Source organism: Pezoporus wallicus, unplaced genomic scaffold (genome assembly GCF_028554395.1).
Source record: "Pezoporus wallicus isolate ANWC-B61680 ecotype Strahan unplaced genomic scaffold, APGP_CSIRO_Pwel_v1 contig_8725, whole genome shotgun sequence".
NCBI lineage: Eukaryota > Metazoa > Chordata > Aves > Psittaciformes > Psittacidae > Pezoporus > Pezoporus wallicus.
The window spans coordinates 223995-239376 of NW_026638227.1; the positions used below are offsets into that span (position 1 = coordinate 223995).

Consider the following 15382-nt stretch of genomic DNA (forward strand, 5'->3'; position numbering starts at 1 on the left):
GGGGAAGAAAACCCACCCAGCATACAAGTGAAACATATGAGGGAGTAAACAAACACCCAGGATGCAGCAAACAAACCCAGCTTATCTAAATTAAACACCAGGGTTATCTTTTCTGAGCAGTTCTGCAACTAACTAAACCTTGGAAAACTATTTCATGCTCTCTGGAACACGGCACACCTCCTCCCACCGGGCCTCCTTCACAGTAGCCTGAGCTGCTGCGTGATCAATATTTCATGCTGCCCTAGCACAAGCTGCCCTCTAGGCATCCAAACTGCAAGGAATAAACCAAAACCCAGCTAGAAATTCAAACAGGCGTGAACCTTCCTGCACAGCTTTAAAGGAGCTCAAACAGGAAAGGTTATGAAATATTTAAGTCAATAGTGCAGTGCAGAAGCTGCACTAGGGCTGCCCCAGGCTCCTTGGAGGCACTGCACTCTAACTGCTCAAAGCTGAAGCAGGCTTTAATCAGACTATTGATGATTGCCTTTTGAAAGGAGTCACCTCCTTGCATAGCACGGATAGGATGGAGCAGCAGATGTTCACCCACAGCACCCAGCACCCTGTCCACCCATGACTTGTGATCTGTGTTTTCCCAGTTCAAACCAGTTCACATTCCAGCAAAGGTCTGAGGCAAACTGGTTTAAATCAAACCCTCCCCATTCTCACAGATCACATTACAGAGCACGTAAACAGCGAGTGGGAAGAGCTGCTTCGTTTACTAAAAGCTATTTTCTATTTTCACATGACTCAGCTGAAAAACCTTCATTCTATAGCTCTGTTTAAGAGAAACAATATTCCATAAGCCAGGAAAGTGAGAAGGGTCCCACTTGGAGATTAATTAGATTGTACTGAACAGGACGTGCCCAATAACACACAAAGGAAGGTGTTGTGAGCAAGTGGCACACGCGAGCCCCGTGAACGCTCCTGCCGTGCTGCTGCAGAGTCACTGGGCTTTCTCCTGCAGCACCTTCTGCTGCTCTACAGCGGCTGCAGCCAATGTGCTGCTGCTCCCACCCTCCTGCCAGGCCAAATCTGAGCTGCTGCTGCGGCTCAGCCTGAAAGCCTCCAGAAAACCCTTCACCACCCTACTCATGTGAGTTTCCAGGTCCATTTGGTGCTCCTAGCAGTGCTCTGTTGGCAGTACCCCACTGTCCTTACAAAGGGCACTCACCCCATGGCTCCATCGTGGTGGCACTCGACAGAGTATCTTGCTGATAATGAACAGGGAAGGAAGATGCTGGGAGAAAGGAGGTAGCTTTAGATGAACAGATGGAGAGAACTACCAAAGGGAAGTAAACGTGATGACCAGAACAACACTGTTGCTATTAGAAGGCAGGAACCTTCTCTCATCCCATGAAAACTCCAGGTACAGTTTTTCATGTTGAAGATGTCAAATACAGGTCATTTCACCATCTTCAGTGTTTACTGCTGATAAAGACCACAAGAACAATCAGAAGCAAAGAACAAACTCCAAACATGGAGCATTTAAGTAAGCTAGGACACTTCTCCATGGGAAGAGAGGACTTGAGAAGGGATGGGGCAGACGTCCATGAAGCCCTGCATGAGTGGAGGCAAGCAGCATGGGAGAAGCAGTCCATCAGTCTGCTGAGGGATCAGCTTGGCCGTAAAGCAACTGGCACTGTCAACACAGGGGATACATGCAGCTCTCCATTTTACTTGGTCCTTCACAACACCCACTGCTGCCCTGGAAGAAGCAACTTCTCCATGCCAAAACCTCTCAAGATCACAGCCTCAGTTCACAGTACAAATCCACATGGAATTATATACCTATTTCCACTTATGTTCAGAACTTCACAATTCCCTCGGGATGGTCAATGCCCCGAGTCTGGATGACAAACACATTGCATCACCTTTTATTTGGGTCACTGAACAAAACCCACATCAGAATGCTACTACCCATCCATAATTTGACATGGAAACGCCTTCTTTGTCAGAGCAAAAGCTTCCCTTTGTGGTCAGTGCTTCTCCCCGCACTGTGCTTCAAGGACTCATGGGGCTGAGAAGAAAGGGCAGGTGAAACATTACATGATGACAAGTCAGCCATGGTGCTCTCTCTGCTCTTCCCTGCTGGGGCTGGAGAACGTTGCCATGGAAATCGCAGCTGCGAGTGACAGCTCTTGGGATCGAAGCTGCTGCAGACCCTGCATGGGGATGGGATGGAGATACCACTCGGCCACGGTGGGACAACCATGGCGTGTGGCTCTGTCTGGCTGCACCGCACAGACCCCCAGGGCTGGGAGGGATTCTGGGAGATCTGGCGAGGAGGTACTGGGCTGCAGGGCAGGGACAAGTGCTGCTTCCTCTGCATTAGGCAGCAGAGATTTAGTGAAGCGATTACCATCCGCAGCTGTAGTGCTCTGATAAAATTACACTGAAATAGTGCACTAAATTATATTGACAAGATACATCATCTTTGCATTCTGCACGTGCTGGCTGGGCTCTTTTCCTTGAACAAAGCACTGTTCTGCAAAGCTAATGAATCTGTGGGAACGTTTCCAAGGGCAGAAAAAAGCAAACGAGGTTTATGGCAGCTTTATTTGATTTTATTTTCATCATTAACATTAGAGCTGCTCCATTTGCATTCATCAAGGTGATCATAGAGATGGCAAGACCATAAGTATAGTAAATAAACTCAAATGCAGAACACAAAATGCAGGGATGTTCTCAGCTGGTGCTCCTAAAACGACCACTCAATTTGACTCCAGCAGTGCCATGTCCACTGCCATATGAGTATGCTAATACTGGACAGAGCTCTCACTTGGTAAATTCTCCTGGAGCCAGCAAGTTGCCACAGTTAAATCACATCTGTTTACTGACTGGCTTTGGTCTGAACTAAAATGACAGCCTGGAATCTCACTAACATTTGATCACAGATGAAAAAGGAACATTGAAGATAAATCTAAAGGAGGAGCCATTTAGGAGATGTGGAACAAAGGAAAGTAAAATTGTCTCCTTCCACTGGAAGTCAGTTTTAATTCAATTTAACCAAACCCATAAGCAGCCAGTTCTTATCATCATTAAACAAAGGAACCAGCATCATGTTAAGGGTTAAGGGTTACTCACATGATGAAGCTCTTCAGATAATTACTGAATCTCTCTTTGAAAGGCTTGTGATTTGTATGACAGCAATAAAGCCCTTAATATATGTAATTAGAAATGAAGACATTTAAAGAAATGTAGACATTGAAAGCTACCAAGAAACAGAACTGCTAAATGCAGATTCTTCTTCCATTTAAAATCATTCCTGTGCAGACAAATGTTCCTGGAGCCCAGCCTGTGATCAGCTGCTTTGAAGGCTACGCCTTACATTTCCCCTCAGTTTTTATCACACAAGTGCCTATTGTAACAACACCACATTTTATCTCCAGTTGTCTTTTCCTAAATTCAAATGCAACAGAAGGCTCAATTATTTTTTTAAAAGATCAATTTAAACTCTTTCATTTGAGATGGAATCACAGTTTTCCTCACTCAGCCTCTGTTGCTATAGGCAAAACTAAAGGGAACAGGAGCAAGAATTAAATTTCCATGTGTGTTTTCAATGAACAACTGCAAGCAAGTAGCGAACAGAAATGAAGATACAGGCAAAACTGCCCAGAGGTTTGCAGAGCACAGAGAAGGCCTCTTCATATCCTTACCCTGATTTGATTTTGTATTGTGCTGATTGTTCCTTTTGCAGCGCTGCCAGTCTCCAACTGCCCCATCTACTGGCAGCAGAACATGGCGGGTGCATGAGCACAGGAGTGACCTGACACTGCTGACAACGAGATCTAATAGTAAATCCAGAAGACCACAGAAAGTGGAAAGAAAATGGAAGCATTTTCCAGACTTAACACTGTACAAGGTCTCTAACTACATACTTACAGACATAACCCAATGCCTGCTCCTTGGCTGACGAGCTGTGTGGTGAGCATTTCCTCATTCACGAGCGTTTCTTGGCTTTAGTTGCAAGCTCCATGACTCTGAAGAGCTCCTCTCCATCACTCTGCAAACACCGCAGAGCCTGGCTGAAGAACGTTCGGTATGAACAGAGACACAGCTGAATCACAGGGGGCTTCAGCTCCAAAAAAGGAGCTCTGGGCATTCCGCTTTCTTCAAAGTCTTCAGTATCTTGAGCACTTCCCTTTTCCCCAGAGATCTTTTATCAGGCAAATTAGAACCTCTCAGAGAAAGAGGAAAAAAAGATGGTGCCACCTGTCCTGTTTCAATCGTTTTGGCAGAAGAGGAAGATACCTCCATGCAGAGTTGTGTTAGTCTCTCCACTCCAGGGAGAGGAGAACACAGGGCAAGGAGGTGTGGAAGCAACAGGACAACAGGCACCAGCAATTTAATTTTCATCACTTTTGTTGATTGTGGAACAAGAGAAAGCCCAAAAGCACTGTAGTTATTCTATCTACAACCCAGCATGTCCAATGTCACACAAAACCACTACAGCAAAGTCCCTCACAGAGACAGAACTGATCCATTATTCCTACCCAGGTACTTATACAGGCAAAAACCTTCAGGCCTGCTCTCCTCCAAGGTTGCTGATCCCAGATCACAGCCCAGACCATGCAATTCTGAAGCTGCCACCTAAAGAAGAAGCCATCAGACTCACAGAAATTGGCGTGTTGCTGTTACATTGTGCCTCACAGTTTGGTGGATTTTAGCTGAAGGAGGAGCTCAGTGCTCACCTTCTGTCATCCATTTTACAGCACAGCTAGGCTGGACCTTTCAAATCATTCTTAGTAACTTCACCTTTCACTTGCAGCAAAGGTCACCTCTCAATTCCTTAGGCATTTAATATGAAAAGCAGGGTCACCTGGGAGCAAGGCGTCCCCCTTGCAACTTTATTCAAGCAGGAACTCATTAGCTTGCTCATACCAGCACTGGAAGAAAGAGAGACTCCAGATTAATGGCATGACCCAGTGAACTTGCTGAATGAGGCAAATGAGACCGACCTGCTTAGAAAAGTGGCTGCAGATGGGGAACTCCTCCTGAGAAACCAGAGTGAGTGTGGTGGAACTGCAGCTAACAATCCAGAAGAATCTACCAGAGGTGTTTGAGAGGGGTCCCACAGAGCAGACCAATTGCACTCCAAATGAATAAGACAGAATAAGCTTCTGGAAAAGCATGCTGCCATTTCCAGGGAAGACACCTGGAATTCAGTCTTCCAGTACCTGAAGGGGCTCCAGAAAACCTGGAGAGGGGCTTTGGACAAGGGCCTGTAGGGGCAGGACAAGGAGAATGGCTTTAACCTGCCAGAGGGGAGACTGAGATGAGGTCTTAGGCAGAAGCTCTTCCCTGTGAGGGTGCTGAGGCACTGGCACAGGGTGCCCAGAGAAGCTGTGGCTGCCCCATCCCTGGCAGTGTTCAAGGCCAGGTTGGACATGGGCTTGGAGCAAGCTGCTCCAGTGGAAGGCATCCCTGCCCATGGCAGGGGGTTGAAGCTGAAGGAGATTTAAGGTCCTTTCCAACCCAAACCAGTCTGGGATTCCATGAAAAGGAATCAGACCAAATACCTGGTAAACACAAGAAATGTGTTTCACAAAACTATTAAAGCCTGCAGCAGGCAAATTCTCCTTCAGGGTCTCTTCACCAAAAGATATTCAGGTTTAGGAAGTTTGTGCAAGTTTAACTGCAAAGATTTAGAGCACACTTTTTATCTGTGAACTTTTTATATCCATCTGTCAGCAGTTTCTATTTCTGGTGGGCAAAAAGGGTTTCAGAAGTCTTCTCGTTTCCTGAGTTCCAAGATTGACAAAGAAAAATGCCATTTTAAGAAACATGTTTCTGAAAGTCTTGCACTAGTCAACAGTCCCTGCTAATGACAGAGTCAGTTCCACCATTTCTGTGGCTCTGAAAGTCAGAAGCTGTTGCTCTTTACCAGACAGGTCACACTCATACAGAACGCAGTTTTCAGCAAGTACTAAAAGCAGATCTTGTACTTTTATTCCTCTGGTGTTATGTTGGTTTTGAGCTTACAAAACCAGCTTCTATTTGTTGTGGCCCCAAAAAGCACCTCCATGATTTCAGAGCTGGCCAAGTCACAACAAACTCCCGTGGTGCAGTAGTCCCTTCTAAGCAAAGTCTCAGAATGTGTTTGCCCTGAAATCACTCAAGGTAAAACTGCTTAAGGGTAAAACCAGGAAGATCTTGAGCTCAAATCAAGAGGGGAAAGACAATCACAGAGGGGAAAGACAATCACACAGGTCCTGATGTGCATTGCCTGAGGTGTCTTACTCTTTGTAATGCTAAGGGACTTCTATTTTCTGTCACCCTTTCACCCAAGCTGCTGAGGCAGGTTTTCCAGAGCCTGTGCAGCAGTGTTTTCACTTGTTCCTGTGCTGTAACTCCTCAACTCACACCTGCAACCTCCACTACTGCATGTTATACTTTCTTACAGGATATGATTGCCAGTAGTCTGCAAACCATCCCTTCTTTCTGTATCCCTGAGCTGTATTTTTTGGTTCACATTAGGGGACTTCATAATACGGATGCTCCAAGCTTAATAAAGCCAGATGCACGAGCAGCTGGCCCCAGTGTTTGTATACTCCTGTCAGCACTAACTGTGTCATAAGAAACAACAACAGGGATTTCACACAGGCCCTGATAAAACCTCAGTAATTATGAATGCAATAGTATGACAAGGGAGATCACATGCTGCAACAGAAAGGACACCAGCGAGGATGCCCATCTGGGAATCCTGTCCCTTCTCTTCCTTGATGGTCTCTGGGGAAAGTTTTCCCTGTCTCTTTTCTCACTGTCTTCCCCATTCATTCCTTTCCCTGCACCCCGAAGAAGCGTTACTGTTAAAACGCTTGCCATCAGGCACAGATCCACTACTAAGCTTTTACACAGCTTTTAAGCCTGTCTCAATATCCATTGTGCCTCCCTCTTACATATTTATCCATACAAGCTCCTGCAAGTTTCCAGGAGCTGCTTTCACTCAGTAAAGAGCAAGTTTTTCAAACAGTAACTGACAAACTGATAGGCCCTTCAGCCCACAGCACATCACACCTCATCCAGAGACAGGCAGTTTAAGGAACTTGAACTGAAGCTTTTAATGCCGTAAACAAAGCTTTACCTTCTGTAGGAAGAGGATAATCCTCACAAGCATCTTGGCATGCAGTTCCTCCAAGGTGAACAGAGTTCGAGGCGTGCGGATGAAGATCTTGGTCTTGCCGTAAGCCACATCGTGCTGAAATCCATGGCACTCTATGAGCTTCTTCACAGCATCTGTGTCCGAAGGGAGGTCATGGTTTGGCCAAGTGAATTCCGAGATTATCTTGTACCTGTAATTACAAGGTATGATTTACAAATGTAAACCTGTCATCCAGGTTCTCAAGGCCAACCTTCAACAGGTTTTAGAAATAATTATGATCTAAATCCTAATAAAACTGATTATAGATAAAAGAACCTCAAGACACCCTCTGCAGGAAGTCGTGATCGTCAAAATCCAAGGAAAATGAATACAAGAGGCATGATTTTGTGAAGAGTTTACTTCATCAACACCAAACTGATGCAACATGACAAACCTCACCACTGTCTGTCTTCCTGCAGGTTTGGCAGTTCCTTTATTCACACTCTCAGCATTCCATTTCAATGTTACTTATTTCTGGTGAGAAGAGCAGCTTTGGTGTGCTCATACTGTGCAGGAGCAGCCAACTGCAATCAACTGCCTTGTCAGAAAGCCTACATTTAACAATCCTGCAAAGAATTTCTCTTGTTCACCACTTTGGTGTTTCACATTTCTAACATCTTTCTCTGGTTCACCACATTTCTAACAACATCTGTTATTTACCAAGGTAGCATATAGCTGACTGCCACAGTTGTGAACACCACGACTGACTGTAATACTGTAATTGTTATGTCCCACCCTTACTCTCCAAGCTCCTCTTGACACTGGGAGAGGGAATACAGATTGGAACTAAGACAACTACAAATCAAGCATGAGAGTAACTAGATCCCACTTAGCTCTGTACGATTTACCAGCCCAGCAAAGTGCTGATCAGGTGAACACACATTGGCACAAAGCAACAATGAATTTTCTATGTAAGATTTATGGACATAATAAAAACTGTAAGACATTTCCACGGTAATAGTACCCACATTCCTGTTCTAAATAAAATAACCATGCAGCAATTTGAAGCACTCCTCTATTTAAAAGCCCACAGTCCAAGTCAAACATAAATCTCAATGTTTCAGACATGCAGAATTTTCAGCTCCTATTAAATGGGCGCAGAAATAAACCATTTTACTGGGGAGAGGGTGCACTGCAAGGAGTTACTAAGTGGACTAAAATCAGCCTGAATGGAAATAACATCACCCTGCTGCTTTCATTCATCAAATTAGCCTTCTGGAATAAGCTGTTGAAGGGGGTGGGGAAAAATGAGGTGCCTATGCAGGGAACACCATCAGTGTTAGAGTTACACACATAGACAAGGGATCTTACTGGTTACTAGAACAGGAGTACTTAAAAAACATCTTCAGACTCACAAAAGAGGATTTTGCGTTTATACTTGGTTAGCAGAAGCATTCCTTCTCTCAAATACAGGCACACACAGGGAATAAATATTTTCCACTTGTTTCTCTTTCCTATTCTCACCAGGAATGATGTTCCTGCAATAATTAATTCACTGGGAAAATCCTCCACCTTCAGACAGTTATATTGGGGAAAAAAAAGACAAGCAGAGCAGCAGCACAAGCCCACAGGGGCCAGAAAAAGATGAGGAAGGTATTAGAGACCTGACAACCTGCCCAAAAGAGAAAAGAAATTCTCTTCCTCCTTCACAGGCCACAGCTACCTGGTGTCTTCTATGCGCTATGTTCAACATAGCCTGGAAACAGGCATGTGGATGCCATGAGGGCGCTGGATTACACCTGCCTGTGGCCATGGCTGCAGATGCCTCACAGACGCTGTCCTTGACCCTGCCCCACACACAGACCCCTTCCTGAAACCCAATCAGTTTCTTTTTGAAAGTAAGCTATATATTATAGATAGATATATAAAAAGAATGAAGCACATCTATTTAAGACACATGGCCCTGATGTGCATTGCACCCAATTGGAAGATATAGTTACCAAGTGAACACAGAACATCTCCTGGTCTAACAAAAATGTATGTGGACTTTACTTTCTACAAACTGGCCAGGGCAGAGTGGTGCACACAGAGTTCAAATGTAATTTGAAAAGGACATTTAGTATGGTCTTAACTGGGCTTTGCTTCATTTCCTACTGACAGATATAAAATCACCTCTTACTGAGTGACTGTGGATCTGTCTTCAGATGTGCCACTGATGCAGTGCAGGAGTCTAAAGCTGAAGGGCCTGGAGCCTCCTCCATGTTCCCAGTCTCCCAGTGAGCATGTTAAATATAAAGGAACAGAGATCCCCTGTGATCCCAGTTCACAAACGACTCAAACTGTACAGCTTGTCCCACAAATCATCTCCCCAGCCCCTGTAAGAGGGTTTCTCATCCAAAGACAAGGAACAAAGAATTCCGGTAAAAATAAACCCAATATCCAGGCCAAGAGATTGTTATTTATTGGTTTTTAGCTTAGAAAAGGCAATACCACGATATGCAAATACAGTGTCTGATCCCTCACACTGGAGATGATTAATCCCACTGCAGGGTCCGATCGAACAAATGCTACAATAGCCTGAAAGCTGAACCAGTTGCCATGGGCTAATTTGGTTTACGGGCTGTAAACATGACTACTGGTCTTCGGCTTACAGGAGCTCATCAAACCTTCATTAAAAACAAAGCAGCTGTTTATATTAATAGTAATTACACAAATCTGAAGAGTAAGTTGTAATGAATCGCACATGTGAGGGTGAAAGCATGCTCTAACCACTGCATGATGTTGAAGAAAGCTGATACACAGCCCTGCAGGCTGTATTTACTGAACCAGACCCTTCTGTTCCACTTCAGGTATCATGAATATCCAGGCAAATCTCCACTGTGAACAGCAAAAGATCTTTCAGCAGCGCTTCATTTCTTATGCATGACATCCCACCTGCTCAAAGAGTTTAATGTTTTTCTACACTACCAGCCTTTTTCTCACCTGATTCCACAACAGAAGCAAAAACTCAATTCACTATTTCATCAGCACAAGGTGGAATTCTCACTACCCAGGCTAATTCACTGAAGCCACAAGACAAATTTTAATCTAAAACATCTGTCACAAGTCTAGTAGGAATTAAGAGGGCAAGAAGTATTAAAGCCATATTTTAATGGGGTCATGTTGCTATCCCTCTTCAGAATTTCAGTTCTAAAGTCCAGAGGTTTTCTCCTGCGCACGTGTCACTGTGCATCATCAAGCACCTCCCAAGACACACAGTGTCTGCGTCTTTCTGCAACAATTAGACAATGTTCAGAGAGAAAACAGAAGTAAATTAGTTCTGGTTTGAGGGTTATGCTCTGGGAAAGAACTTCAGTACACTTTCCTGCTGCAGAGAGTAATACAGCAAATGGATTTTAGCAGAAGTGGAGCCTCTACATGCCTCTACACGCATCGGCTGCCACAAAAAGAGAGCAGAGTCCCTGTTAGACCCATGTTATCACACTCAGTCACACAAGTTGAGAGCCCAGAGGACTCAAGACTTAACTCTTCACTCGAGGTGAGACAGCCAAATCCCACACCTCACTCCAACACCTGAGCTTGAGTCCCACCAAGAGCTGGATGGAGTCACCCCTCCTACCTGTGCAGAAACTTCTCGTAGGTCTGGCGGTAGGCAAAGCCGGCACGCCGCACCCGCACGTTCTCCAGGAGGCCGAGGTACTCAACCTGGTGCCTGCACCGCTCCTCGTCAAACAGCTGCGGTGACTTCTTGTCGTTGGGCTTGATGCAACGGACATAATAGGGCTCCTGAGGGGCAAATCAAAGGAGGTTCCAGTCAGAAAGAGAAGAGTGCCTGCAGGCACAGCTGCTGCTCATGGAGACACTGAGGTGTCAGTGCACCCGGCATCTGAGGGAGGCTTGGTCACTTAACAGGAATTCCAAGGTTAGAACAGAAATGACATGAGTGGCACATAAAATGTTCCTCCCCTTTGCACACCACAGTGCATCTGTTGCCAGATCCATGTGTTACACATTTGAGTTTGATTTACCTTGGCTATGTATCAGAACCAGTTCCACATCCTCCTCCTCTGTAGACAAATGATAACAAGGAGCTTCATAAAGACAGAAAGCCCAATGTAATTCATTGTCCTGATTGTCAGATACAGCTTTCCCAGTATCAACATCTAAAAGCAGCATGGATTACTCCATAATTTTTAAACTATGCTGAGTGAAATCTTCTACAGACCGTACCAACAGGCTTGAATAGTGGAATTCTCTGAACACCACCATGTATGGGGCAAAATACATCTTACTTCCAGACCACACCTTCCACAGAAGCACAAGCCATCATCAGCATGCGAGTTCCTCTTTCTGCAACCCTTGAACTTGCAGGCAGCAAAGAACATTGGACAGGGACTGGTGGCTTTATGCCACAACTGAGAATGAAATTTCAGCAATTTTCCCCTGGACCAGATGAAATGTGGTTGTGAAACCATCTGTAACAGTGCTCTGAGCAAACAGAGGCTCCTTCTCAAAAGGGAAACCCCTGGGTTCTCCAGTGCCTCTTCTGGTCCAGGACTGCCTGATGGTTTCAACAGTGATTCCAATGAAGCAGAACAATGTGGGTACCAAATCTGGAGACAATACACAGCTTGAGAGTGCAAGAACCCACAGCATTAACAAATGGGAGGAGTGGTTTGGGGAAAAAAAAAAGGGAAAAAAGCTTAATTTGGTGAGGACAAATGTAAAGCTCACATTTAGGCAGAAATAGTTGTATAATAAAAGAATGAAAACCTGATTTACACTCATGCTAAAGAGAGACCTAAAAGCTCTAGCTCAGTGTGAGCCAAGTTCATATTTTTCTAAAGAAGGGGCACAGGAAGAGGAAAACTGGAAGACAAAAAAACCCAGCAAGTTTCTACATGTGTGCACATCACCTTTGGTTCGGGGCACTGAAGCTCCAGCGGGGTGTGAACGGTGGTGAGTCAGTTGAGGGAAGACCAGGCAAGATCAAAACCCCAGAAAATGTGACTCAGAGGAAATACAGTTTGAGTCTCGAAGGACTGAGAAGCCACAGAAGCATCCTGATGTTAGATGTGATGTGTTTGAAGGGTAGATATGAAGAAAAGCAAACATTCAGGTTTAGGATGAAGAAGCTTTTCCTACAGTATAAAATTCAACTGATGCACTGGGTAAAGAAGGAATGGGAGTGAGATGCCTGTGGAAAGGGAGGGAACCTCCTGCACTAGAGAGGAACAGCCTGAACAACCTCTTGCAAAGAGAAGTGGCAGAGGTGTCCTCAAATGGGATACGAATTAAGTGCATTCCCAAAGTCCCTTTCAGCCCTATTTTCTATGATTTGTCTATGACTTAGACTTTTTTTAAGTCACTTACTTAATCTCAGGATAATATGAATGGCCCCAAATTGCTATTTTGCCTTCAGCAGTATTGATGAAACAGGACCATCCTTGACTCCCCTGGCTAATCCTGGGTGACCAGCACTAACAACAGGCACACAGAGCTGCTGCCCACTAAGGAGTGTGAATAGGCTGAATATGGGTAAGGAACAGGCTAAGATATGCAGACCTTGGAAAAGCAAACTCGTATCCTAGAAACTGATATGAGCCACTGGATCTTCTGGGGAAGATATTGGACTGGAACATTTCCCTGCTTTTTTAAGCATGCAACCAGTAGCATCAGGCTGTGCTTTGCTCCTGGAGGGCTGTCCTTGGAGCAGGAATATATGGCACCAAGGAGAGTGGGCAAAATCTAAGCTAACCACCCCTTCAAGTGCTGGCAGCATCCCTGTCTTGCAACCCAGGAGTGTGTAAGCAGGTATGGGAAGTGTGGGGGCAAATGGAAGTATGTGTGGACAATGTATGTTCTCACATCACATCCCTTCTCCCCTAGCAACTTCATCTCTCCCCACAAAGTACATCAGGGGTAGCTCTGTCGCGGTCTTGTCTGGCTCCTTTCCTTATAGGGAGACTGAGGCAAAGCTGGATGCAGTGCAGAAAACTGCCCTGCTCCCAGAGAACCAGCTGAGCCTGCAGGCAGTGTGTCAGTGCTCTCTTCATCCTGCTCTGCCTTTCAGATCCTCAGAGAGTGGTGGACTCAGGAAAGGAAGGAGCACTGAGGTCAAGGCTTCCCCAGGGCACAGGCAGCAATGTCAACTCTGGTCTGCGTGAGGTTTTCTACCTCACAGACAGAATGGAAAGGAAAAAATGGTGAAAAATAACATGCTGGTTCAATTAGAAGAGTTTTAAGAGATTACATATTAACTTTTTTGTCTTCCTCCTGATAATTCTTTCTGCTCTGAAGATAAGAAGGTTCACACGGGTCTTTATTCACTCGACAATCTCCTACCAGCTCCCAGAACGTGCCATCTGTGTGGGTGATGATTTTCCTTTCAGCTGCAGAGCTGGGCTGTGCCATGGGAACATGCTGTCATCGCTGCTTCTCACGCTCTCACACACTGGGTTTCAATCTATGAAGGCAGAAGCAGCCCTTTCAGAACTTCACATCAGCGTTGAAGTGGTTTTGATGTGGCTGTGGCAGCTATAACTGATGAAGAGTAGGAGTTTGCTGGACCTGATGCCTGCAATTTATAAACTCTGTATTTTAATCTCTCATTTGTATGGCAAAAAGTGAAGGCCAGGTTGTTCATCTGCTAGAACAAGTCTCTTATGTGATGGGGAATAAGCTATTTAGGGAAAATGCAGGATATACAGAGAACTCCCTGAATTACAACTCAGCTTAGGAGCTGTGAAAGAGGCTGCAGTTGTGGAGGTGAATGGTCTGCAGTTCTGCCCATCCCCTCTTGCTAGTATCCACCCACACATTAGTCACCCTTAAGGACAAACCTATCCCAGTGTTAGCAACAGGGTAACATCAGAATGATGCTAGACTATCCCAGGTCTGCCCACAGTACCACTGTGTTGCATCTGATTCTAAGATGAAAATAATTCCTTTGATGAGAAGGATATCACAAATAATCTACATTCAGTCTGCAGAACTGCAACATCTTAGATGGCTGCCCCGTTCCTGGCAGCGTTTAAGGTCAGGTTGGATGGGGCTTGGAGCAACCTGCTCTAGTGGAAGGTTTTCCTTCCTTTCCAGGGGCCCGTGGCAGGGGGTTGGAACTGGAGGAGCTTTAAGGTCCCTTCCAACACAAACTATTTGATTATTCTATGATCCTGAGAACAGATGAACCAAATTAAAGAAATCATTAGGAGCACGAAGTCAAGAAAGTGCATCCCACCCCTCTGCCTCAAAGGGAAATGACATCCCCTGTTCATTACTGACATTACAGCCTCTGCTTCCCAGTTCTTCATTCCTGCTAACACAAACTCCCTCCATCACTGCAAAGCTGCCTGCTCAGGTTGTTACTCATGTCTTTGCCATTCAAAAACACAACAAACTTCAATGCAACAGATCTGTGACTTCCAGCTCAGCACAAAGAGGAGTCCTGTGTCTGTCTTCGATATCAAAGGCAGAAGTCAAGAAGCTGCTTTCGTTCCACAAAACAGAAACAGGAAGTTCTTGCACAGACAGGAGATCATCTATCAGAGCAATTACAGTGTAATTAAAGCCTCTCAGCAACGACAGCTACCAGGGCAAATTCTAAAGCAGATTATTCCATGCTTGCAGTCCCACCAGCCTCAGCTCTTCAGGGGGATAATTATGCAGCTCCCATTATTGCACCATGAGGCTGTCAAGCCTGGGAGTGGCATTTTATAGATGGAAGAACTGAAATGCAGAGACATAAAGGCCCCAGCTCTGAAAGACAGTTGGATGCCTGATGGCACCTCAGGTTTTGGTGGTTTCTTTGGTTTTTAAATCCAGCTGAGCGATTTTTAGATGCTTAAGTATTAAAAAGAAAATGAAGCAGTTTCAAGCCATTGCTCTCTAAACAAACTCCTCCTCCAGAGGTGTCTTCTCCATAGTTTACAGCTGTCCTGGGTTCAGCTACTGCTGACAAATCTGTGTTGGATATGTTCAGTCACAGTGCTGACATTATAACTTTCTAGAGATGAAGCCTCTCAAGCTGAATAGGAAGAGAGTTATGGAAGGAAGAAGAGTCAAACAAAGGGGGTTACAGAGAAGGAAAGGGGAGGTATAAGATATGTAGGTTGAGAGAATGTTCCTGGAGAAGCTCATCATTCACAGCCATGCCAGACAAAGGGCTTCCTGGGTCAGTGTTTAAAAGAGAAGCCACCCAAAGTACCTTCCAACCCAACCCATTTCATGGTTTTATGAAACCATCAGCTTGAAATGCAACAAAATTCAGGCCTATCCTCACGTTGTTTTTTGAGAAACAGC

The 15382-nt window shown here is 45.0% G+C and overlaps 1 protein-coding gene across 1 annotated transcript in view; it reads right to left on the reverse strand.

Moving 5' to 3' along the window:
* Positions 1 to 15382, reverse strand: part of MYO1D (myosin ID) — a 111614-nt gene that overhangs the window by 52333 nt on the left and 43899 nt on the right. The window contains exons 15-16 of the mRNA XM_057410036.1: positions 10701 to 10867; positions 7085 to 7292 (exon numbers count right to left, since the gene is read on the reverse strand). Of these exons, the coding sequence (XP_057266019.1) occupies positions 7085 to 7292; positions 10701 to 10867 (375 nt within the window). The remainder of the gene's footprint in view (positions 1 to 7084; positions 7293 to 10700; positions 10868 to 15382) is intronic.